The sequence below is a fragment of the Portunus trituberculatus genome, chromosome 17 (assembly GCF_017591435.1).
Source record: "Portunus trituberculatus isolate SZX2019 chromosome 17, ASM1759143v1, whole genome shotgun sequence".
Lineage (NCBI taxonomy): Eukaryota > Metazoa > Arthropoda > Malacostraca > Decapoda > Portunidae > Portunus > Portunus trituberculatus.
The window spans coordinates 32,657,525-32,682,524 of record NC_059271.1 but is presented as its reverse complement, the minus strand read 5'-3'; the positions used below and the strand labels follow the sequence as shown (position 1 = coordinate 32,682,524).

The window sequence follows — 25,000 nt, the reverse complement described above, 5'->3', positions numbered from 1 at the left end:
CTCACCACCACCACTATTACTGTTACTACTGCTACTACTACTACTACTACTACTACTGATTACTATCTTCATCATCTTTCTTCTTCTTATTATTATTTGATAGCACTTCCTTTCCCTGACAGACTCACAAAATGAATACTAGATTCCGGCTAATGTACACGACACATCTATCTTTGGCCGTTCATCAACGTTGGAAGTGATGGAAATGATGGGGAGTGATGGGCGTTTGAGTGATGATGCGGACTGATGGATGTGATAAGTTGGCAGAGATGCGGTGAGGTGGTGATTGGTTGTGGGAGGCGATTGCTTGTAGTGATGGTTTGTCGTCATCATGGTGAGATCGTTAAGAATTTGATTGATTTAGTTTTTGTCTCTGCATCGTCGTGGTTACATGGCTTCGTAGAATGGGCTGTATTTTGAAATGCTTTGCTCTCTCACCATCACTACTTTTCAATGGCGCCAGTTAAAGGTACTCGTGTTTTTAGGAGTATTTTTATGGTTCTGGTTATGGGCTGGCAAGATTTGCGGTTAATGAAAAGAAGAAACTCTCTTCAAGATAAGGTTAGTTGTCTCTGTGACTTTGGAAAAATGTTATGGTGAGAGAGCAGAGAGTTTCTGAATACAGGAGGACGATGGCGTGTAGGAAAGGGATGACAAGGGGTGATGAGAATCGTGGTGAAGTGATGAATACGGATAGGTGGTAATAAAGTAGTTTTTGATAAGTTATACGCATGTAATCTAATCAGAGGTGTCGAGTGGAGGAGGAAGACGTGTATGGTAAGTAGAGTGGGTAGTGACTAGTGGTAACGTCAGTGGATGGGTAGAAATATCCGAAAGTGTGTCTTGGTTGATGTTCGTGGCACCGTAAACGTAATAATTTCAGTGTGTATCAATAAACAAGAAAACAAACGTCAGTGGATGGGTAGAAGTATCCAACAGCGTCATTAGTTTTATGTCCGTGGTACCATAAACATAATAATTTCAGTGTGTATTCATAGGAAGAAACAAGAAAAGAACATTTAAGGTAGAGAAAGAGATATATGTCACTTCTGTAGCTCCAATGCTTGGCTCAGTTACCATGTATCGCTTTCTGATTCAGTCCAACACGAACACAATAATTTCTCTAGCTTGCTTGTTGAAGTGCCTGCAGAGGGACCTGCCTGCTGATCGGACCCGCTTCTCTGGACATGCCTTGACGTTGAATCCTATTAATGTATCCGAACGATTTTATTAAAGGAAAGTCGACGCGATTTAATACCTTAATTAGCAATATGGCCAGGAAAATACGTATACTCTTTCCATCTTAATTGCTTTCTTCCTGAGAATTTCACTATGTTATAGAAGTGTGACAAGGAGTTACGAAAACAAAAGAGGACTTGGCTGGCGTAACTTTACTTCATCCTGAGCTCGTTCGGTATCGACTTACTGCTGTCTTTTAATTGGAGAACATACAACAATTCTGTGAACATAGAAAACACGAGTTAATTGTACTTAACCTCTTCTGTACTGGGACACATTTTTACCTCGGCATTTCTTTACAAATAGATAATTTTATTGACATTAGGAAGGAACTATGGGTGTCAGAAGATTAATGGCCACAGTCTTCACTATTCTAATCCCCGACATAAGCTCTGAAGGTACATAAAATCACTAAATAATAAGTAGAGTGAATATCAAAAAGCGTCATGGTACTCAAGGGGTTAAGCTGCCATATGTTCTCTAAAAAAAAATTCAAACTTGCTGTAGGGAAGCTGTGTGCATCTTCACATAACGGGACGTATCACAGTTGTCATTTGTTGCGCGGCGGCCATGGTATGACGTCAGCGTTTATTTACCTGCGGCTTGTCGGATCCAGGTGGTTTTTCTGCAAGTGTATTGGTTAGTGAATTTTTTATGGACCGCGTAGCACAAAGATCTTAGTGACGCTTCGGTATTGGTGGTGGTGACGGTCTGGCTGGTGACACGTGAGAGGGAGAAAGTGACGAGAGAGATAAGGAGAGGTGGAGGTGGAGGTAAGGTTAGAGGAGGTGGTATTTCGGTATTTCGCTTGTAACTTATTATTAGTGTCATTGGGACTAGGACTTTGATGTTCTAATTAGATGGTTGTTAATGAGGCAATTATTGGTCCCCGGTAATGAGAGCCTTGACGCTGCTTAATGGCCGGGGTTACATAAATTTCAATGACTACGGCACAGCAAACCACATCACATAAGCCAACCTTTAATAAAATGACTAGCTAATTTGCAGCCAGTGAGTGTACTGGTAGAATATACGTGCTTTTCAGGTGGCTATTAGTAATCTTACCAGCTTTGATGTAGAGCCTGTCTGTTGCTTAATTAACTGATTTGATCTCGGCTATTACGGAACTGTTAAATACCCTCCGTGATGATGCTCTAAATGATGACAATTTAACCACAATAAAGCTGAAGGGCCTTGAATTGTAGTCTCAACGGTAAATATGATTCGTGAGGATAAACAACAACTAGTAGGGTCGCGGAAAACCATTTTTTGAAGACGCGGATTTGTTGGTAATAAGAGAGTATGGTCGTACTTCATGGGTGACTCCGTTCGCATGGCACCACACCCACACAGCTGCTTCTCAGTAGTTACGTGTCCGCTCCACACCTGTGTTAGTGGCAGCGCACTGACCGCTGATTTATTTCCATTGTATAATATAATGATATACATTCATATGATATATATACTTCATAAATAAAAGACAAAGATACTAATACTTCCTTTTTTTTCTTTTCTTTTTTTTATACCATGTGGGCTTTTCACGGGAATTTATGGGCTAAAGGGGTTACATTTCGGGTACCTCCTATCTCAAAGCTCACCCGCTAGGAAACCCTTGCCCCGAGTGAGGAAGCCCAACCTACACTCGGACCGTGGACAGGATTCAAACCCGTGCGCTTGGAGACCCTCTGACCCCAAAACACGCATGGTTCCACTGTACCACGGCTGCCTCTGCCATGTCTGCGAGTGCGTTACTTTAAGTTTCGTGTCTAAATACTTGCTGGATTGCCGATGTCGATAACCAAGTTTAAACTTTGACCCCAGGCATCATCATACATAGCATTCTTTGATTGTGATATCTGTTAAAAAAATTGCATTACAGAAGTGGCCTAATTCTACAAAGCAAACATGTGTCAGCAAAGCGAATCCTAAAGTTGATGTCATACCTTGGTTATGTAACTATAGTGTACTCACTGAATTCTCGGTTTATATATATATATATATATATATATATATATATATATATATATATATATATATATATATATATATATATTTCCTTAAAAATATTTGCACTAGAAATAAATGTTATAACACTTTTTTAAATATTCATTTTAAATAAATCAATATCACTTTAGTTTTAGTTAGCATTTATATCAATATTCATGCACAAAAACTTCGTTGTGTTATTTGATGAGAGAATCGAATATATATGTGCATGTTGCCTATCTTTTATATTTAAGTGTTTTGTTAGTGTTTTATTTATTCATTTAATTACTTTTTTCTTTTATGGCTTTACTGCGCGAAACCAATATATCCAATCTAATGCATAAAATGTTTTGTGTGCACGTGGCAGCAGGTGACGGGCTTTCCTGGACACCCCAACCCCAACCTCTGGACCGATATCGGACCATCCGTCTGTGATCCCCAGTGATCCCCAGTGAAACAAGGACATACATCCCTAAGAAAGTACAAACAATTCTGTATCGTCACTGAATAGCGGTTGTTGTAGCTACAGTGATGACCAGGACGCTGCGCGACGTTTTCAACACTTCCACCAAACGAAATCCGTGCATACTGTTTGGCGTTCTCCAAGTTTGCATTCCAATTCTAGCATTAAAAGCCTTCATGCTCACTGGCCCGAGTCTTTGTATAGCCAGGACTCCCATGCATACTAAACTGTAATAAGTGATGCTTCACGTGCATGAAGTACTGCGGGTCATTTTTTACTTCACAAAAAGAAACAACTTTCATAATGTTGCACATTTTTCTCTGAGTTTGTTAGTATTCCTCAGTGATAAATTACTTTCGTGAAGACACTCGCGAGATATTTTTTCACATATCAACACAAACACTACATGCACTTGCCTCGCTCTATGACACCGATGAATGCTGAGAAGTCTGCTATAGTTATGGTTAGTTGTTCTGTAACTTGTTTGATTAATCTTCACTATTTTAGCGTTTCCTTTCTACGTAAAATCATGTCACATAGCAAAAATCGATCACAAGTAAGGATATTATTAATAGTACAATGAGTGACGTAAGATTAATACTGAGGGACAGAGGTAACAAGAATCAATCAAAGTGGGTGCAAGTTACTGTACATCTTACTGCGACCTACGTACAGTTTATATTACACAAGGCTTGCAAGGTGCCCCGGCATCCTAAGCACTTCAATACGTTAAAAAAATGCATTTCCTAGAACTCTTATAACAGGCACTTGTGAAATAAAGAAAGACAGTCCAGTATCCTTTATCATGTCAGCCTACACAGTGCCACCCAGGAACAAGTGCTTCTCCCACTGGTTGGTTGTTGGAGGCGAAGGGTTAAGCCGGATGCCACGCTGCACTGCCTTCAGACGTCTTGGCGCTATCTCAGTAGCGTGAAAGAGGACGAGGACAAATCGTTTCCTTACGCCTGGTAAAATCAATCAAGAATCTCGAGGTTACAATGCGCTCAATCCATACTCGTCCTTGCTGAATCACTACCTCCTAACACACACACACACACACACACACACACACACACACACACACACACACACACACACACACACACACACACACACACACACACACACACACACACACCACATCCACTCACCCGCCCCACCTCCACACACACATCCATCTCCACTCACTCACTCACTCACTCACTCACTCACTCACTCACTCACTCACTCACTCACTCACTCACTCACTCACTCACTCACTCACTCACTCACTCACTCACACACACACACACACACACACACACACACACACACACACACACACACACACACACACACACACACACACACACCATGAAAAACCCCAAAACCTGGAATTGAAAGCTTCCATCACCTTTATGAGAGAATATGGGAATTAGTAATGACCGAAAGGATTGGCCTTATTTAAAGCAGATTATTGTAGCTAATTGAATTAATTAATTATCTGATAAACAGGTCATCAACAAGTCCTTCATGAGCGACGGTAATTTGTCTGCCACCATGAATCTGTGTGCACGACCCGAAAACATGTCCCTTGTTGAATATACTGACGTGAATTTTGTCACCTCCACTTTGCTATTCCCACCCCCACAATGTACTGCCGTGGTCGATAATTAGTGGTAGAACAGCACGCTACCTTTCTCTGTGTTTCGGAGTTTGTCTCTCTCTACAGGGTGGTGAACAGCTAAGCATGTGTCAGATCTGAGATATGAGAAAGAGGTATTAGATATCTCTGTTACTCTCTGTTTCAGACTATATGACGTAAATTTTGTCACCTAGAACAGCACGCTAACTTTCTCTCCGTATTTCGGGCTTTGTCTCTCTCTATAGGGTGGTGAATAGCTAAGCATGTATATCAGATCTGAGGTATGAGAAGGAAGTATCAGAAAGCTATGTTACTCTCGGTTCCAAACTATATACTTCCAATACTGAACGTTATTTTTTCCCAGACTTTCTAGAGGCAACGCGTCCATCGTAGATTGTAAAGAGTGCTTACATTTTTTCCCCTCACATATTACACTTTAGGAAAAAAAATAGATGGCGTGAAGTTTCCAAGGCACGTGAGCGGCTGGCACGTTGGTGTTTGTGAGGCTATGGCGAGGCTGTGAATTATGTGACTCGCCTACTACTGTTATTGTTTTTACAGGGATAGAATAAGTTCACTGTTTTGCTCAATCACACCTAGCACTGTATTCTAGGTGAAGCGCCAAAATATAGGAAGTGAACATTATAGTGAAATATCTATAATGAAGCAAAAAAAGTAGATTACTTTTCTTACAAGCAGCAGACTCAGCATGAATCTATAACACAGCTTGCGGAATATGAAGAAAAACAAATATTTTTACATAAGAATTGACTCACAGCTTGTAGTGTTGGTGGCTTCATACTTTCTGCTCTTGCCAATAACATCGAGTGGCTTCATATTTTCTCCTCGAGTCTATAATACCCTGTAGAATGGAAGGAAGGGAGCTCTGACGCATATGCAGCATTTGTACTACGACCCAGGGCACAATTAAAGGCGCACCACTGGTATTTTCTTGCTGAATAAGTAATAATGATCGTATGCCGCAAGTCCCATTGGTAAATGTTTCCCTACAAACGTTGTATACTTGCTTGAAAATACCTCAATATTGCTCTCTCATGGAAAAGTATACTAAATTATGTTACGAGAATTTATCACAGGGGAAGAATCATTTTAGGTATATTTTTAATTGATTTTCTTTGGTGAAATATAGAGTCACCTCATAATGTCTTTTTTTTTCTTCATCATCATCTTCGTCTTTTTTCTTCTTCTTCTTCTTCTCCTCCTCCTCCTCCTCCTCCTCCTCCTCCTCCTCCTCCTCCTCCTCCTCCTCCTCCTCCTCCTCCTCCTCCTCCTTTCTTCTTCTTCTTCTTCTTCTTCTTCTTCTTCTTCTTCTTCTTCTTCTTCTTCTTCTTCATACAATCTTATTCCCACTATGCAGTAAGGTCAGCCACTCTAGTTAACTTTTTCCCATCTGTTTCTATTCATTGCGTCGTCTTCTTGTAGTCCAAATTAATTCATATCACGCTTCAGCACGTCTTTCCATCTTATGCTCTGTCTATCCACATTCCTTCTCCCCGTAACTTGCATCACTATTGCCCAGGAACTGATTTCATCCAAATCCAGTGATTCAGAAGTCTATCATTGGTATGGGGAATAGTACGTGGATTCTTAAACCTCTTTATAATCAGAACCCCACAAAGAAAACAATCCTTGAGAATATGACATGGCTCTTAGTCACTTGGGCACTTAGTCGTCTCCCATTCATTCACTGGGAACATTTTGTACAATATTTTATCACTTCCGTACGTGTATACAAGCATTAAATTCGCCGGAAAGCCACTAAAAGCAGAGTGAAATGTGTAATATTCGTTCTCGTCTGTTGTGTGTGTTTACTTCCGTTCACACGTACCCTGTAGCATCTGACTACTCACTGACTGGCTGGCTGACAACTGGAAACTATGATACAATACTCAATTAGGTAATTGGTGTGGGTGATGTTGAATGAACTCCTTCAGTACTAAGACGCATTTTTATCTTGATTTTTGGGTATGATTAGACGATTTTATTTGTATCATGAAGGGTCTATTGATGTCAGAAGATTAATGGCTAGAGTATTTACTATTTTATTCACAACATATGTTTTTGAAGCTGTATAAAATCGCTAAATAGTAACAGGAATGAATATGGAAACGTGGCTTAGTACTGAAAGGGTTCATTTGAATTGTGCACAGCCAAATGAAATCACCTTCATCATCATTATTGTTTTTTTCATTGTCATCATCATCACCATCATCATCATCATCATTATTATCTTTTCTATCTGCGCTGCTTTTTCATCACTGGTGTCAGCGAGTATGTGCATAAATGACCAGCTCCATTACCTTGTTCATCACTATTACTAGCAACACCACCATCACCAGCAATATTGACAGTAATGACGACTGCAACACATGTCAACACCGCCATTACCATTACCACCAGCACCACTAATACGATCACCGACGTCCGCACCATCACCATTTTGTACCATCAATCCTAAACAACAACAACAACAACATCAGCAATAACAACAATAACAACAACAACAACAAACATTGCCACCATCACTATAATATAACAACGGCCACCACTTGTCCACTTCCTCATTCTTCTTTACTTTCTCCTTCTCAACCTCCTCCTTCTCCTCCTCCTCCTCTTCCTCCTCCTCCATTCACCATAACTTTGACATTTTACACCACCTTGTCTCCGCTAGGTATTGAATTTCTCGGCGCCTCTGAACTTTGTGGCTGTGTTAGTAGTAGCATTATTGATGTTGGAGAAGGTAGCAGCCTCGTGTTGGTTGCGAGTATAACAGATCTTGCCGTAGTGAGGAGGTGAAACAAACATGCGTTACATAGATAAGTGTTAATCTCTTCAGTACCAGGACGCGTTTCCATAATCACTCTGCTTACTATTTGGTGGTTTTATATAGCTTCAGAAACTCATGTTAGGGATTAAGATAATGACTGTGGCCATTAATCTTCTGACCTCCATAGACTCCTTTCTAATGTCAATGAAATGGTTTAATTACACACAAATTTCATGGTAAAAATATGTCCCAGTATTGAAGGGATGTGAGAAAATAGAGATGTATATACCTGTGATGGTGAAGAAAATGGTAGACTTAATTGGTGTAGTGATGTGGGTGGTGGTGAAGGATAGCATTTGGTGATACAATATGAGGTAGTGGTGAGGTAATGGTGTTGTTGAATATTGTCGTGATAGTGAAGGAAAGGAAGCAGTTATGGTGATAATGCTCCATATTCAGAAACGCTCCCCCACCTCTCTCTCTCTCTCTCTCTCTCTCTCTCTCTCTCTCTCTCTCTCTCTCTCTCTCTCTCTCTCTCTCTCTCTCTCTCACCGCGACCATTTTCAAAGACCACAGAGACGATTAGCCGAGTTCTAAAGAGTATTTGTCCCATTCCTAATGCAGAAATCTTGTTAACATGTCACTGGAATTACAGAAATATCCTTGAAAAGCAGTGTAACTTCACCTGGGTCCTTTTCAAAATAGTGAGGGAGCAGCGTGGAAGTGTTTCAGAAGGACCAATATTTGAATTAGTGATGAGGTGATGGGCAGTGAATCCAAGTAACTGTGATGATGGTGAAACAAATGACAATAGATGTACCATTTTGTTATAGTGATCACAATATTTCCAAACCCTGATAAGGCGATGTGTAGTGAGAAATATGGTGAAACAATGAGCAGGACGTTGAAATGATGGGAGAACTATGTACCATAACCTTTGATATTTTTTAATGTAAGATGGGCAAAAACTGGCCAGGGGTAACATAAAACGAAAAGAAAGGCCCACTAAGTTACCAGTTCCCTTGCAGGTTCGAGAGAATTAGCCAAATTTAAGAGATAAATGTCATGAGACCTCTCTCTTAAATGATGACAGTTTACGCTAGTTATAGTGAATGGTATGAATTAAATGGTACCAAGAGCCCTGCTAGTAACAGTGACTACCTAGTGTGGAGAAGAGAAAGTGGAGGTGGTAAGGATGAAGAGAGTGGTGGTGGTGGTGGAGGTGGTAGTGGTGGTGGAGGAGGTGGTGGTGGTGGTAGTGACGCCAATGATCAAAGCAATGATCAAAGGAAAGGCGATTAAGGTTGAGTGGTGGTGGTGGTGGTGAGCATGTGGTTGTGGTGGTGGTGGTTGAAGTGAGGTGAGGGGGCCGCGTTGGTGGTGGCTGGTCAGTTGCGAGGGCTGTGTTGCTTATAAGGTTGATGGATCGATTAGTTTGAAGTCTAATCCTTTGACTGCTAAGGCCACTCCTCAGGCTTGACAAAATAGTCTGGTGAAGGTTATAGAGTTTAATGTTGACAGGTATTTCTGACAGTAAAATGAATGGAGGAACATGAAGAAAGAAAAAGTAAGAAAGAATATGAAGAAAAAAAAAGGAGGAATATAAAGAAAAAAAAAAGAATAAGGAGGAATATGAAGGCAAAAATCAGTAAGGAGGAATATGAAGAAAAAAAGAAGAAAGAAGAATATGAAGAAAAAGAATAAGGAGGAATAAAAAAAAGAATAAGGAAAAATATAAAGAAAAAAAGAATAAGAAGGAATATGAAGAAAATAAAGAGTAAGGAAGACATGTTTGACCGCAGCATGAATGAATCAATCTTTTCAGCTCCATAGACGCTCTCTAATGTAAATAAAATCATCTAAGTATTCCAAAAATAAAGATAAAAATGTGCCTCAGTATTGAAAGGACTAAAACGATAAGAAAAAATTATCAAACACCAAGTAATTATCTCTGTGGCCTGTACCAATAGTCGTGTAGAAATAGTAGAAACAGAACAAAACCATTGACAGTTTAAGGGGTAAGGAATCGTAACCACCCTAGCTATTGGTGCGAGTGAAAGGGAAAGTTAGCAGGACGTAGACAGTGGCATGTATGGCCTAGACTGCAATGGTGATAGGATGATGGTGATTGTAACCAGACATGCAGGTGATGGCACTGCTGCTAGTAACAGGAAGCTGGAGATGGTGATGGAGGTGATCTTATCGTATCCAGCGTGTATAATGGTGAAGATGATGGCGATAATAACAGTAGTGGTGATGGGTATGGTTATTTATGCTGTGGTCGTGTCATGGGGTTGATAAATGGCATCGCTAATGTTATTGATTTGCGTAGTGGATGTGGCAATGGTAAAGACTGAGATGTTATAGTAATGACGTGTTTACTGTGAGACTGTGAGCTTGTCTGGAGGTATTATCATATTTCTAAGTGGAGAGAGAAGAGTCATTGGTGTTAGGACGTTAGAGTCACTGGGGTAATATGATTTTACTCTACATTGTGGTGTATATTGTGGAAGGTAGCGTGTGGTGTAGTGCGGGGCTTTCCAGAGATTAACTATATGGAAGGAAGCAAAGGGAGGCAAAGGGAGGCAGGTCAGGTTATGGGAGGATGTGGGGAATATCCTGCGCGTGTTGGTGAGCGGATGTTGGTTTTTTAGGCCCGGCACGAGGATGATGAGAGCTACAGGTTGTGTTTACTCGTGTCCTATTAAGCTCCGCACCACTATGCAACTGATTCATGTTTTGATTTCTCCGCCAGTGAGTGAGGAATACATTACTGTGAAACGCCACTTTTACCGACTATTGTGCCTCCACGCTGCCTGGTTGCTGACTCAGACTTTTTTTGTTCCCTTCTCTCTCTTTCGGGAAAATGAGAAAGCGATCCGTTGTGTGGCGGCAATCATTTTTTTATTTCCCTCAAGATAAAGGCAAAAATGATGACTCAGCCAGAGTATTCAACAGAGCCCAAGAGATGTGTTGTCTCAGTGCCTCGTTCAATGGCGCTGCAGTGAAGTCATGAATAGCTGTTCCCTGTTCAGAGTGGGTTTCCAAGTGGCCAGCGAGCTCGAGTGGTGAACTTATGAGCTTGTGTTCAAGTCAGTGGCACGGCTGGCTGGCTTTCGTTCGTCGTCGAGTGATCTACAGATAAGTTCACCACCGAACTACACTCCACACCATAACTTGCTGCAACTTTGATGATGTGAACAGCATGAGACGTGGCAGACCTTTTACAAGTCACATCTTACAGACAAAACGAATTACAACGCTCACCACCACCTTACTGGCACACACACACACACACACACACACACACACACACAGAGAGAGAGAGAGAGAGAGAGAGAGAGAGAGAGAGAGAGAGAGAGCGGAGGGGGAAGGAGATTCAGTTGTAGGGCAGGTCACGCGTCTTTTCCGTGAAGGTGATCCGCAGGTGAGGCGGACGAGGCTTTGGTAAACGTTTACATTAAGCTCACACATTCATCATCGTACATTTTACTAGGACTTTGTAACGCTGCTTCGAGACCTGGAAGGCGTAGGAGGACTTGATACCTGTTGCACAAAATAATACATAGTGTGAGGCCTGTGTGTGCGTGTGTATGTGTGTGTGACCTTTAAGTCTTCCGGGTGGGGAGGAAAATATTGAAACCCGAGCAGTGTGCGTGAGGCGGGCACTGGTAGGAAGCTGAGGGGACCAGGGGGAAGAGGACTGCCCTATTCACACGATGAGATGGACGTACTTACGCTGAACCACCAGACGGGAGGCCACGGGCGGGGCGGAACCAAGCGGGCTGCGGGAGTGGCAAAAATATACACCAGTGTCCCTCACGGTGGCCGCCTCGACAACCATCCAGGCCACGCCCACGCCGGAGCCCAGCCCGCCTGCCTGCCTATGGGGGAGGAGGGAGGTTATGTGAGAGGTGATGTAGTCGTCATTACCGGGACACACGCTTATAGTGCAAGCGTGGTGATGGTGAGGCGTGTTGGTGCGTGTGTGTTTATAGTTTGATGGTTGCGTGCAGGTATTGTGTAAGACTGAGATTTATGCATTCTTAACTCCTTCAGTACTGGAACGCTTTTTCATGTTCATTCTGTTTACTATTTCAGAAACTTATGGGGGGGATTAAACTAGTGAAGACTTCGGTCATTAATCTTCTGACCTCCATAGACCCTTCCTAATGTAAACAAAATTGTCTAATCATACCCAATACTCAAAGTAAAAATGTGTCCCAGTACTGAAAAAATTATACTCTCACCTACTAATTCAGCTACTCTTGACAAGCTTTACTGAAGGCTGCTGAGATTTTTAAGTGTGTTTTCGTGAAGACTAAGTTTCGAAGTCTTAAACGTCTCAGAGCACTCAACTAGATTTAAAAAAGCTGTAGTGAAAGTTATTAAGTTGTTATAAGGTTTTTAAGTGTAATTTCATGAATGTAAGCAACGTCTAACAAAAATCCTACAGTCAGCGGGGCGAATTAATCATGAAAACTAGAACACTTATAATTGTGACCCTTGAAAATATTGTTTTATGAAAGTACACTGCATTTTAAACCAGGATCCTAAGATGTGGTGATGCTGCTGCTGTGCGATGAAGACTGGATTGTGGTGCTAATACTCTCGCCAGTGGAGTGATGACCTAATGTACCGATATTGTAATGACACTGGTGGCGTGATATGAGTGATGTAGTGATGGTGATGTAATGAGCATGTGGTGACAATATTTTTTAATGGTAGAGTGATAGTATTAAGAATAAGGATGGTGCACTGTATGAGAGTAAGGGTGTGGTGGTGGTGTGGTGCAGTGGTGGTGTGGTGGTAGTGCAGTGGTGGTTTGGTGGTGATAAGTGTTGTGGTGGTGTGGTGCAGTGGTGATGTGGTGGTGGAGAGTGTTGTGGTGGTGTTACTTTGGCTTTGTAGTGGTGTGGTGATGCAATAGTAACGTGGAGTGGTGGTGGAGTGTTGTGGTGGTGTTGATGTGGCTCTGTAGTGGTGTGGGGAGGCAATAATAACAAGGCAATGTGGGGTTATGGCAATATGTGGTGTAACTGGAACCAACTGAACGAATGAAAGAAGTGCGAGTGCTTTTTTTCAGTAAAACGCTTTGCTGCTGAAAGACAACCTTTGTGTGGACGATTCAAGGGAAAAAGTTATAGAAAAATGTGATAAACTACTCCTAGCGACGCATTATGTTGTTGATCACCTAGTATGTAAAATAGACGATAAAGATAATATTCTTGTGAGAAGGAGCCTTATTGATCGAACATTATATAAAACCATCGTTTACTTATGATGACAACACACCTTCTGCTAATTAACCATACGTGGTAGTACACCTTTCCTTTAATAAGGCCTTTGTTATAGGCAGATGCTTGTTTTGCTCAATCGAAAGGAAAAAATAACAAAAACACAAAAGACATCCATTGTGAAGTAATAAAAACACTTCTAAGGCTGATTAAATTTCTTATTAGCAACAACAATAGTGAGTTATGGGATACTGTTTGCATCAGATTAATGGCAATCACACGTATCGAACTTACTGCAAATGTTTGTGAATTACTAATCATCTGACTCACAATCGTCTGTAGGGAAATCACTTTACTGAGAAAAGTCTGAATGAGAAGACAAAGAGAAAATCCCGAAAAAAAACAGACGACCGTCGAAATGAAATGGCGCGAGACGTGACGTAAATGTGTGAGTGTGACAAATGTGACATAATGGAGCTGGTAATGGCGTCATGACGTAGATATGACGCGCCGGTGTAAATATAGCGGGCTTGTGTAATGATGGCCTGCCACTCTTGTCTAGGGTGCCATGGGAACTGGGGTTTGGTGGTGGGGGGTGGGCGGCTCACCTGGACGGCGGGGGGCTGGCGTCCTTGGTCCAGGTGATGTGCGGGGAAGGGTTGCCGCGAGAGGAACACTTGAGTCGCACCTCCTCGCCCTGCTTCACTTCCCGCCGCCCCAGCGCTGACACCTCCTCTGGGCCGTCTGCAGCACGTCAGGGTAATGAAAGAGTGAGGAAGGGAGCAAGATAACAATGGGAGACGCATGATTAATCCCTAGCATGTCGTGTAATTATATACTTCAATAAAAGGAATATATTATTTTTTGATGAAGGCGATAGTTAACCCCTTCAGTACTGGGACGCATTTTTACTTTGAAATTTGTGTACGATTAGACCATTTTATTGACATAAGGAAAGGTCTATGGAGGTCAGAAAATTAATGGCTAAAGTCTTCAGAATTTCAGTCCCCGACATATTTTTTTTTGAAGCTGTATAAAATCACCAAATAGTAAGGAAAATGAATATGGAAACGCGTCATGGTACTGAAGGGACTAAGTATATGAATAACACACACACACACACACACACACACACACACACACACACACACACACACACACACACACACACACACACACACACACACACACACACACACACACACACACACACACACACTCACACGTTACCCAGCACCTTAAGAACAGAGAAGCGGAAAGCACCACATTTCAACAAATAGATATCATAATGTCTTCCTTGATCTTTCCTCTGGTCATGTTTCACCATATCCCTCTCTCCCAACATTTCTCCTTCCTTATCACCTTCCCTCCGACCTGATGGACATCATTCTCCTTATCTCCGTCCTGTATGCGATCGCTAAGAAGATTAACCACTTTTTGCTTTCCTGTTCTCGTCATTTCAATGGTGAATGCAGTGGCGTCTGTCCTCCCACTTCTCGTCCCTCCTCAACTCTTATAGGGAGTAACACGGGCTTCCCACACACTCTTGACACTCCTTCTCCTCCTTCACCATTAGAGAAACCAACTCAACACAAAGTCCTCCAGGAACTTAGCATAATATTTTCCTGAATTCAGCTTCGCGTTCCGCTTTGAATTATTGAACCTCATCCAAACTTAATCCCTCCTGAGTGGTTCGATAAAATCCAATTCAGATCCCGAAAATCTGATTACGCCGTAAAACATTCAGCCACTCATTCAGAGCGTGCAGCCCCCCCCCCTCTCTCTCTCTCTCTCTCTCTCTCTCTCTCTCTCTCTCTCTCTCTCTCTCTCTCTCTCTCTCTCTCTCTCTCTCTCTCTCTCTCTCTCTCTCTCTCTCTCTCTCACGGAAAATGTTGAAAGTGAGATATTTATTTGAAGCATGAAAACGGCCCGAGAAAGGCTGTCCGGATTGAGCCGAAGTAAGCCTCGCCAAGTATCTGAATATAGCTGCATGTACCCGGCCTTGAATCTTCCCTCAGTAATCTTTTTGCATAACTCAATCTCTCTCTCTCTCTCTCTCTCTCTCTCTCTCTCTCTCTCTCTCTCTCTCTCTCTCTCTCTCTCTCTCTCTCTCTCTCTCTCTCTCTCTCTCTCTCTCTCTCTCTCTCGGGTTTTGCTTGTGAAATGATCTTCCGTTTTCTCTCGGTTTTTGGTATCTCTCGGGGCAATCACACTGAAATATACTTCGCAGAGGAAAGAAAAAGAGTTCGTGCATTTATCTTCCTGTCCATGATAATTTTACATCACAGTAACATCTGCATCGGGAATGAGAGGAAAAAAAAGGTCCGCTATTTGGTATACAACTTTGTTAAGCAATTTCCCGAACGTTTCCTCTTCATTTGCCTCAAATACTTCTTACACGGCTTTCATTCTCAAGCTCCTCCTCTTGTTGCGAATCTGTATTGACGAGATTTCTTCTTCGGTTCTCTCAATCGCTCCGCGGAAAACTTTTGGCGAGAAATGTTGGCTTTGCTAATTCCAGAAGCGATTTCCACATGGATATACCAATATAAGAAATGCAGATGTTTCCAGATCATTCGGGAATTCTCTCTCTCTCTCTCTCTCTCTCTCTCTCTCTCTCTCTCTCTCTCTCTCTCTCTCTCTCTCTCTCTCTCTCTCTCTCTTTCCTTACATTGGTATTTCAAGTCTTTTATTTGGAAGATACTCGAATTCCATGTGTGCTAACCATGACAGAAAAATCTTAGAAGAAAGAAAACGTAAAAGTATAATAGCTTGAGAGAGAGAGAGAGAGAGAGAGAGAGAGAGAGAGAGAGAGAGAGAGAGAGAGAGAGAGAGAGAGAGAGAGAGAGACGCGGAAGGGGATACGTCTTTCAAATGTCTTTTTGCATATTACATTATCTTCCCCTCTCTTAAGGCGAGGCGTAACTCGAACTCGCTTAAGTGTCTCCGATAAAACAGGTCGTTCCAGTGAGGCGTGAGGAGCGCGCGGCCCGCCATCACCCGCCCCGGAATGGTCCATCAGCGGCCGTGCTCCTGTAGGCGGCGGTGGCTAAGGAGGCAGTGTTAGGACGCGTCGTGGTGCCTGGCGTGCCTGGCATTGTTGGCATGTAGCAGTGCGGGGACGGACGGGAGCCCTGATGCATTGTGGGAGGAGCGCTGGACGGGGGTACAGATACAAGCGGCTGATTATGGTCCGTCCCACAAACTGTGCTGATGCATTTTTGTCCGGTCTAATAATAGCAGATGTGAACATTGCAGGAGACACGAAACCAAAGCCATGTCAGTTTACCTATTCATACGTGCATGCGTCGGTATGTAGCCCGTCACGTCACAACGCACTCAGAGCGTAACCAAACAAGAAATAATTATGTATATATATATATATATATATATATATATATATATATATATATATATATATATATATATATATATATATATATATAATTATTCACTGAGATCGTTTTCCATTGTGCATCCGTCAATAAGTAAGTTGAGATCCTGACTCCCATACTGGAGTGTGAGTTGTTGTAGTGGAACAATGAGGATCGGACTCCGAGAAGGTAGTGTTGCAACAAACCTAAGAACTCGGAATGCGGCTTCCCAGGTAAAGAAAAAAAAAAAAAAAGATTTAAAAATTTAACAAACAATACTAAAAGAATAAAAAATTGTTCCATTTTAGAGAAGAGGGATCATCTGCCACAGCAAAATTGGATCAACCAGTCAAAAAAAGAAAGAAAAACACTTCTATGCTCTGTCAGTGTGGTGTGGTCATGCCAGCTGTGTTTTTGCAGTTCAATCCACTTGCCGCTACTTCGCCACATTTTTGAATGGTAATTACTTGCTGTTTCGCTTTCACCTCCAGGCAACCGTTTCTCCTCAATTAGTATCGTACTCGTATCTTCCTTCCGAATCCTTCTAATATTATTTAATTTTATTTACATTTGTGCGATAAGTATACACGTTTGATCAGAATTCCATCTTTCACACGCTGTCTTGTCATTTCATTAACACCACTACCAGCACTTCAAAACATTACTCACACACTATCACTCACACTCACTGATTCACACTCATTCACTCATCCACTTACACTAACACTTACATTTATTCACTCACAGATGACCTCATACACTGTCATTCACTGATACACTCCTTCACTCACTGCTACCCTCATTCACTCACACACTCCTGCACTTGTCCCACTTGTTGGGCTGCTCGCTTCACCACCTCCTGGACCCCTCGACCAATTATTGTTCGCCTGAATCCCTAACCAGGTTGGTCGTGCTCTTCTGCCTCGCTGTCGTGTTTTCCTGCAGAGTACGTTTGGTATCGTGGACCTTTTATTGCCTCTCTTAATTATTCCTTTGTATCCACAAGAGGAGCATTAGATGATCTGCAAATATTTCCTGTGCCAATTTCTTTCGTGTTCAACCACTTTCATGGTAGCATTCCCCGCATCGTCTTGTTTTGTTTGGCATGCTCCTTGCATCTTTACCATATTGTTTTCACCTGCATGCGATCATTGTCTATGGGAAACTGTATTCGTTGATAAAACACTGTGTTGTTCTGCTGCTGCTGTTGCTGTTGGTGCAGCGATTGTTACTGCTGCTGCTGCTGCTGCTGCTGCTGCTGCTGCTACTGCCGCTCCTACTGCTGGTGCTGCTGTTGTTGATGCTGCTACTGCTGTTGATGGTGATGATGACGATGATGATGATAACAGTGACAAGAACACTGATAACAATAATAGTTATGATAATGATAATAATACGAGTAATAACAATAATAATAATAATAATAATAATAATAATAATAATAATAATAATAACAATAATAATAGTAATAACAACAATAGTAATAATAATAAAAATAATAATAATAATAATAACAATAATGAATATAACAAGAACAATAATAATCCACGTTAAGAATGTCTAGTTTTTCTTTACCTCTGGATATTCAGGGAAGGTGTTCTGTGCGTCATTTTTGCAGAACGCTTGTGTCTATTCATAACAGGCGGCGTGTGGCTGTTAATTCAGTTGTCCGCACGTTCCACCTTTGTAGTCGTAATCACATTTCTCCCGTCGTGTTTTCTATTACTTTATTAATTTTCCCTTGTGTCCCCTACCAATTTTACCACCGCACCGTTCTTCCCGCTGTGTGCTCCCACTCTATCAAGCTATTTCCAGGGGTGTACTCTCTCTCTCTCTCTCTCTCTCTCTCTCTCTCTCTCTCTCTCTCTCTCTCTCTCTCTCTCTCTCTCTCTCTCTCTCTCGTTGTCAGGGGTTTTCGGTGACTAGTGCTTCCCTCACCGGCCATGCAGACACACACATGCTGCTGTCAGTCTTCCTTCAAATTGGGGAATACTTGTCGCGTTCCACCGGACACTAAACCGCCATCCTTCATTAAATGTTGTGCGTAACTTATGTCATTACTTTTCTTTCACTCTCCCCTTCTCTTCGTTCCCCTCCCCTCGCTGCAATCTTTTTTATTCTCATTCCCATTCCTCTCTCTCTCTCTCTCTCTCTCTCTCTCTCTCTCTCTCTCTCTCTCTCTCTCTCTCTCTCTCTCTCTCTCTCTCTGTCTCTGTCTCTAGGGTATCCGTGCACGTTTCCCTGCTATTTTCAGCGTCGAATTTCCATCTTCCGCCTCTCACATAAATTTAACCCTCTCCTAATACACTCCTTTTGATCTCCCTTCCATCATCACGCATTCATTTTCTGCCTCTCTGCCGTGCTTAGTATCTTAACGGCGCGTCCTTCATCATGTCTCCACCCTCTTCCCTCTAACTCATACATTCCTGTAATATTCATTCATCCTCATCACCTTGTCTTCTCCTTGCTCTCACTTATTTTGCTTCCTTCTCATAAACCCTTCCCTATTTTGGTGAAGGTCTTGATTCGCCTCTCTTGTCACTCCCAGCTCTGTTTGGTCTCTCCTCCCGTGTCTTTGTTCGTCTTCACCAATATCTCTCTACTTTTTCTCTTCTATTTCCAGTGTTTTGAACCCGTAAAAGCTCTCGAAAGGTCTCATTTTCCTCGAGAATAGCTAATTTTGCTTCATTGTGTAGACTTATCCGAGTAATCTTTTTTTCCACCCCCGTTCCATGAGCTCGCTTCAGTTCATCAGCCGGCAGACCCCCTGAGGAATCCAGTCCGTGTTGCTTGTCTCTTGTTTTCAGATTAGGTAGAACTAGTTATTACACGCTTCTTGTTTTTTGCAGGCCAGTACGTAGTTATCTACACACCAATTTGTCTTCGTGCTCATTTTATTTTTGTTATTTTCATTTATCATCAGAGTCAAGAAAATGAATGATGATAATCGTGATAATAGTAATCATTTTAATGGTGGTGGTGGTGGTAATGGTGGTGTGCTGTTTTTTTTTTCTTTTTTAATGATAGACCAATGCTTGCTATATTTTGTTCATACTTTTTGCGTACCTTCCTCACACACACACACACACACACACACACACACACACACACACACACACACACACACACACACACACACACACACACACACACACACACACACACACACACACACACACACACACACACACACACACACACACACAGTCACAGACGCAATGCCGTGCTGCAGTCCTTCCTTTGTTGTAACGTTTTTTGTGGTCTCTCTTTTTCCGGGGGGTACCTAAAAAACATATTACCGCTACTCATTAGACAGTACCCAGCCCGCCATGGCCCCTTCGTTGCCAGTCGCTTTTTCACCCCCGTCCTTTTGTTTTTGTCCTCTCCTTCTCTCCTCAGTTCACTCACGTCACTTTATCCCGCAGTCCGCACCGAGTAACGACGTAATATCGCTCGCCGCCTTGCCATTCATATCAATATCCAGAATCAATCTTTTCCAATCCCTTTGATGTTCACAATCTTGCGTTCAATTCCTCAGAATTTCACCAGCAATTTTCTTTTGTAGTTACGTGTCGGGGCGCAAACACACACACACACACACACACACACACACACACACACACACACACACACACACACACACACACACACACACACGCGCGCGCGCGCGCGCGCATTCCGACCTTCCCTTTCCGTGTTCCTTCCAGCATATTTTGTCCTTCGATTAAAATTAGAGCCACTCTTTCTCTACCTAATTTATCGAGCCGCGGTTCCTTGTTCCTCGCATTGCCTCACTCCGCTCCGCTCCTTTTGTCTCTCCTCTGTTATAGCTCGACTTCGCTTACATGAACCCAAACTGCTGTCCTGGCATACGTGAAACTCTCTCTCTCTCTCTCTCTCTCTCTCTCTCTCTCTCTTTACGTCAGTCTGTTTCTCTTTCTTTTTTTATTTTTCCTGCTTTGTTTCTTTCATTCTTTCTCTCTAATTTTGTATTTTACTCGTACTTTCTTTCCTTGCTTAGTTAATTAACAAGTTCTTTCATTCCTGTTAATTTCTCTCTTCTCTCTCTCTCTCTCTCTCTCTCTCTCTCTCTCTCTCTCTCTCTCTCTCTCTCTCTCTCTCTCTCTCTCTCTCTCTCTCTCTCTCTCTCTCTCTCTCTCTCTCTCTCTCTCTCTCTCTCTCTCTCTCTCTCTCTCTCTCTCTCTCTCTCTCTCTCTCTCTCTCTCTCTCTCTCTCTCTCTCTCTCTCTCTCTCTCTCTCTCTCTCTCTCTCTCTCTCTCTCTCTCTCTCTCTCTCTGCTACGTCGAACAGTCGCCGTCTGTCTGAGTTTCCTGATTTTTTCTGCAAGACTTCTGGTCCGTTTCGTGTCGTCAATGCAAGTTCGTCCATGTCTTAGCTTGTTGTTTTTATGTCACCGATTTTCGTTGCCAATTCCCTATGGATAAGGTCACCAGCCGGCTACTCTGCCTCTCTCTACTCTGCCTCTCTCTCTCTCCTCTCTTCTCTCTCTCTCTCTCTCTCTCTCTCTCTCTCTCTCTCTCTCTCTCTCTCTCTCTCTCTCTCTCTCTCTCTCTCTCTCTCTCTCTCTCTCTCTTGTCTTTGTACCTCCCATTTTCTCCCTCCTCTCTTTCCTTTCTTTTCTCCTTTTCTCCAGATATCTCTTGTTCACTCTATGACTTTCTTTCTTATCATTTTTTTCCTATTTTCTTCTCTTCTTTTCAATTAACTTTGTTTTCGTTATTTTTCTCCCTTTCTTTTTCCTCTCTGCAACTCTTTTCCTCCCTCCCTTTTCCTTAATCCTCCTTGCCCAGTTTCTCTTCTCTCTTGCTTCCTCTATACCTTTGTTCCTCCTTTACGTATATCTCTTCCTCACCTTGCTATCTTCCCCTCCTAAGTCTCTGCTTCTCTCTCACTATTCCTCTCTCTCTCTCTCTCTCTCCCTCTCTCTTTCTCTTCCTCTCCCATTTCTTCCTCACACCCTGACGCTTTTCTCTTCGCTCTTTCTTGCTCCTCTCCCCTTGTCTGTGTTCAGTTGCTCCCCCTCGCTCTTTGTCCCTTTGCCACACTGCCTCCCTGCCTCTCTACCTTCTTTACTTCCTCCTTCTTTTCTTCCGACTGACTTGAAACTGGAGCCGGGAAAAATAAAAATCGTCCCCATGGTGCGTGGCGTTGATTAAAGAAAAACATATGACACCCTTAAGGAACGACAGATGCATCCAGGGATATGAGACGCAAATAAGGGATCCTGCGAGAGGTAAAATTCCCCCAACTTCTTAATTCATTCCGTCCTTAGATAAAAACGAGGAAAAATTAGACGAAGATGTAAAAAAAGATGAAAGGTCTCAGGATGGTGGAAAAAAAAATAGGTAAGATTAATTATAGTTGATTCAGTGTTATTAGTTAGATATTACGTTAACTGATGGTGTTTCTTTTTCTTTTCTTTTACTCTAGTGTTTATCTCATATGTGAAAGCTAGCTGTGTCTGTCGTGAACCTGCCTGATTGAAAAAAAATAGGATAAAAAGTATCAGATTGAAAGGAAAGGATAAAAACGATAGAATTAAACTCGGCTCAATGTTATCAGTCAAAAATTTCTTCAAATAACAGCATTTTTTTTCATTTACCCGATTGCAAAACTCCCAGCATGAGAGAAAAAATATAAAAGATAAACTCCAATCACTTTTTACCATTCAGAAACCACGTAAAAAAAACCAAGCAAATCCTCTACTTTACTCTTTAACTTAAAACGAACACTAACCAAACACAACAACAAGAATTTCAACAACCACTAAGCATCAACACAAACTACCATGCATAAGAAATCACGACTAACTCTATTATAATTCAGAAACCATCTAAAATATCAGCGTTTCCTCTACCTCTACATTGCCTAAACACAGCAAGAATTCCAACCACCACTAACCACCAACACAAACTTAAATGGATAAAAAAAAAAATCATAACTTACACTTTTAAAATTCAACCACCTAAAATACCAACGATTTCTGTACCACACCTAGTATGAACGCTAACCACAAAACACAGCAGCAAGAATTTGAACCACCACTAACCCTCCACACAAACTACCACGAGAAATCACAACTTACACTTTCACAATACAGGAATCATCTAAAAAAAACAGCGACTTCTGTACCTTACCCAATACGAACACTGCCCAAACACAACAAGAAACTCAACCACCACTAACCATTCACACAAACTGCCATGCATAATACATCACGACTTACACTGCACATCAAGGTAAAAGGATGCATTCGCGGCGCCACTCTTGCTATAGGCGATGACGGTGTAGTGGCCCAGCTGTGTTCTATTGACGCTTGACATTTGCAGCACCTCCCCCGTGGCTTGCAGTGTTATCCTCTCGTGGCGCCAGCGGTACCTGCGACGGAGCGGGGAGAAAAGAGAGGGGAGATGTACTGAGAGGGGATAAGATAGGATAGGAGGGTGAAGTAAAGCGAGAGAGAGAGAGAGAGAGAGAGAGAGAGAGAGAGAGAGAGAGAGAGAGAGAGAGAGAGAGAGAGAGAGAGAGCGCACCCATGGCCTAATTACAACACAGTGTTGCTATTAAGAAGACTTGTTTGTTGCGGTCCTCTAGTGTTACGGGAGATTAAGCGTCAACATTGCGGGAAATGCGACCGTGCAATGTAAATGATGGCTGGGTGAGTGTTGCAGAGAGAGAGAGAGAGAGAGAGAGAGAGAGAGAGAGAGAGAGAGAGAGAGAGAGCTCAAACGAAATCAATTACCGTCCTTAATACGTACAAATGAGCAAAAACACATCTGGGGCATAGCAAGGAATCGTCTCATGTGCAACTTTCCAAGACCTCTCTCTCTCTCTCTCTCTCTCTCTCTCTCTCTCTCTCTCTCTCTCTCTCTCTCTCTCTCTCTCTCTCTCTCTCTCTCTCTCTCTCTCTCTCTCTCATGCCTATCGTCACCCTTCCTTCCTTTCTTCTCCCTTCACGAACTAATCCTTCTCTTCCTTCCTCCCTCTCCTCCCCTCATGAACTGGTCCCTCCGTCCATTTCTCTCCCTTTTCGTGGCCACCGTCGGTTCTCCTTGTCCCCTTGTCGCCTCCACCTTCCCCTGGCCGCGGCTCCTGCTGGCGGTGATATATTTACCGCGGACTGGAGCGGCTCCTCTGGTAATCACCTCAAGTTTAATATCTCTCATAAATTGGCCCTGAGCGCTAACGGGACCACTTTGCCCGTGAGTTAGGTGGGCCCGGCGACCGCGGAGTTTGGCCGACCGGTTGGTGGGGGAGGTCCAGTGGGAAAAGGGAACGTTTTTGTGCCCAGCTAATTATGTCTATTTTTCTGGTAGTTTGAGCTTGTTTCGGAGTGCAAAAAGGTGGAAAAAAGTGAAAGATTCGGCCAAGTTTAAGGAGGAGTATGTTTATGTGGGGATAAGTCACCGGGTTTCTCTCTTGTCTTTACTCTTTCCGTCGCCACTGCTGCCGCCACCACGACTGCAGCTGTCACCACCACCACTGTTGCTGTTAAACTTATAGCAGGGAAAGGAAAAAGAAGAAAATGTGAAGAAAAGAAGATAAAAGAAGGAAAATAAAACCACAACCACAAACCACAGTATGGAAACAATAAGGACAGTAATAATAACTCTAAGAACAGTTGTCAGAACACGATCAGCAAAAATGAGAACAGCATGTGTTGCAAGAAAGACGAACACAGGGGGAAATCAGCAATGGTAACAACAACAACAACAACAACAACAACAACAACAACAACAATAACAACGACAATGCCAGCCCTGTCATACGCCTTGCTGGTCTCCCTTGTTTTCCTATGTATTCCAATGCGCCTCTGTCTCGCCGCGTGGATCCCTGTTGACCGTTGACCAGCACAGGGTTCCCAGGCTCTGAAGGGACACACACCGCCAGTGCTCCCTCTTGCCACATTTCCTCGTGTAAATGACATATATACGTGTCCCTATAAATAATGTATCTGTGAATCACCCCACAAGATGTATTTATTTATTCGTTTGTCATTGTTTTTTTTATGTAAGACAAGGTAAGGTATCTAATTTTTGCGTTTAAAAGAGAAAGACCCACTATGTACCAATCCCTTATGGTTCTGCCCATTAAAGCAATGTCAGCTGTAACTTCAATAATAACAACTGTGACGAAAATGAGAATCGAAACAATAATAACAAAATTGTATAACTAACAACACCAGTAATTAGGACAACAATAATAGCTAGAACCACCATCAGCACCACCACCACCACCACCACCACCACCACCACCACCACCACCACC

The 25,000-nt window shown here is 42.5% G+C and overlaps 1 protein-coding gene across 1 annotated transcript in view; it reads right to left on the bottom strand.

Annotated features, from left to right (window-relative positions):
- The window catches only part of LOC123505048 (nephrin-like), a 204,211-nt gene that overhangs the window by 29,675 nt on the left and 149,536 nt on the right, over positions 1 to 25,000 (bottom strand). The window contains exons 15-17 of the mRNA XM_045256074.1: positions 22,959 to 23,110; positions 13,946 to 14,081; positions 11,839 to 11,984 (exon numbers count right to left, since the gene is read on the bottom strand). Of these exons, the coding sequence (XP_045112009.1) occupies positions 11,839 to 11,984; positions 13,946 to 14,081; positions 22,959 to 23,110 (434 nt within the window). The remainder of the gene's footprint in view (positions 1 to 11,838; positions 11,985 to 13,945; positions 14,082 to 22,958; positions 23,111 to 25,000) is intronic.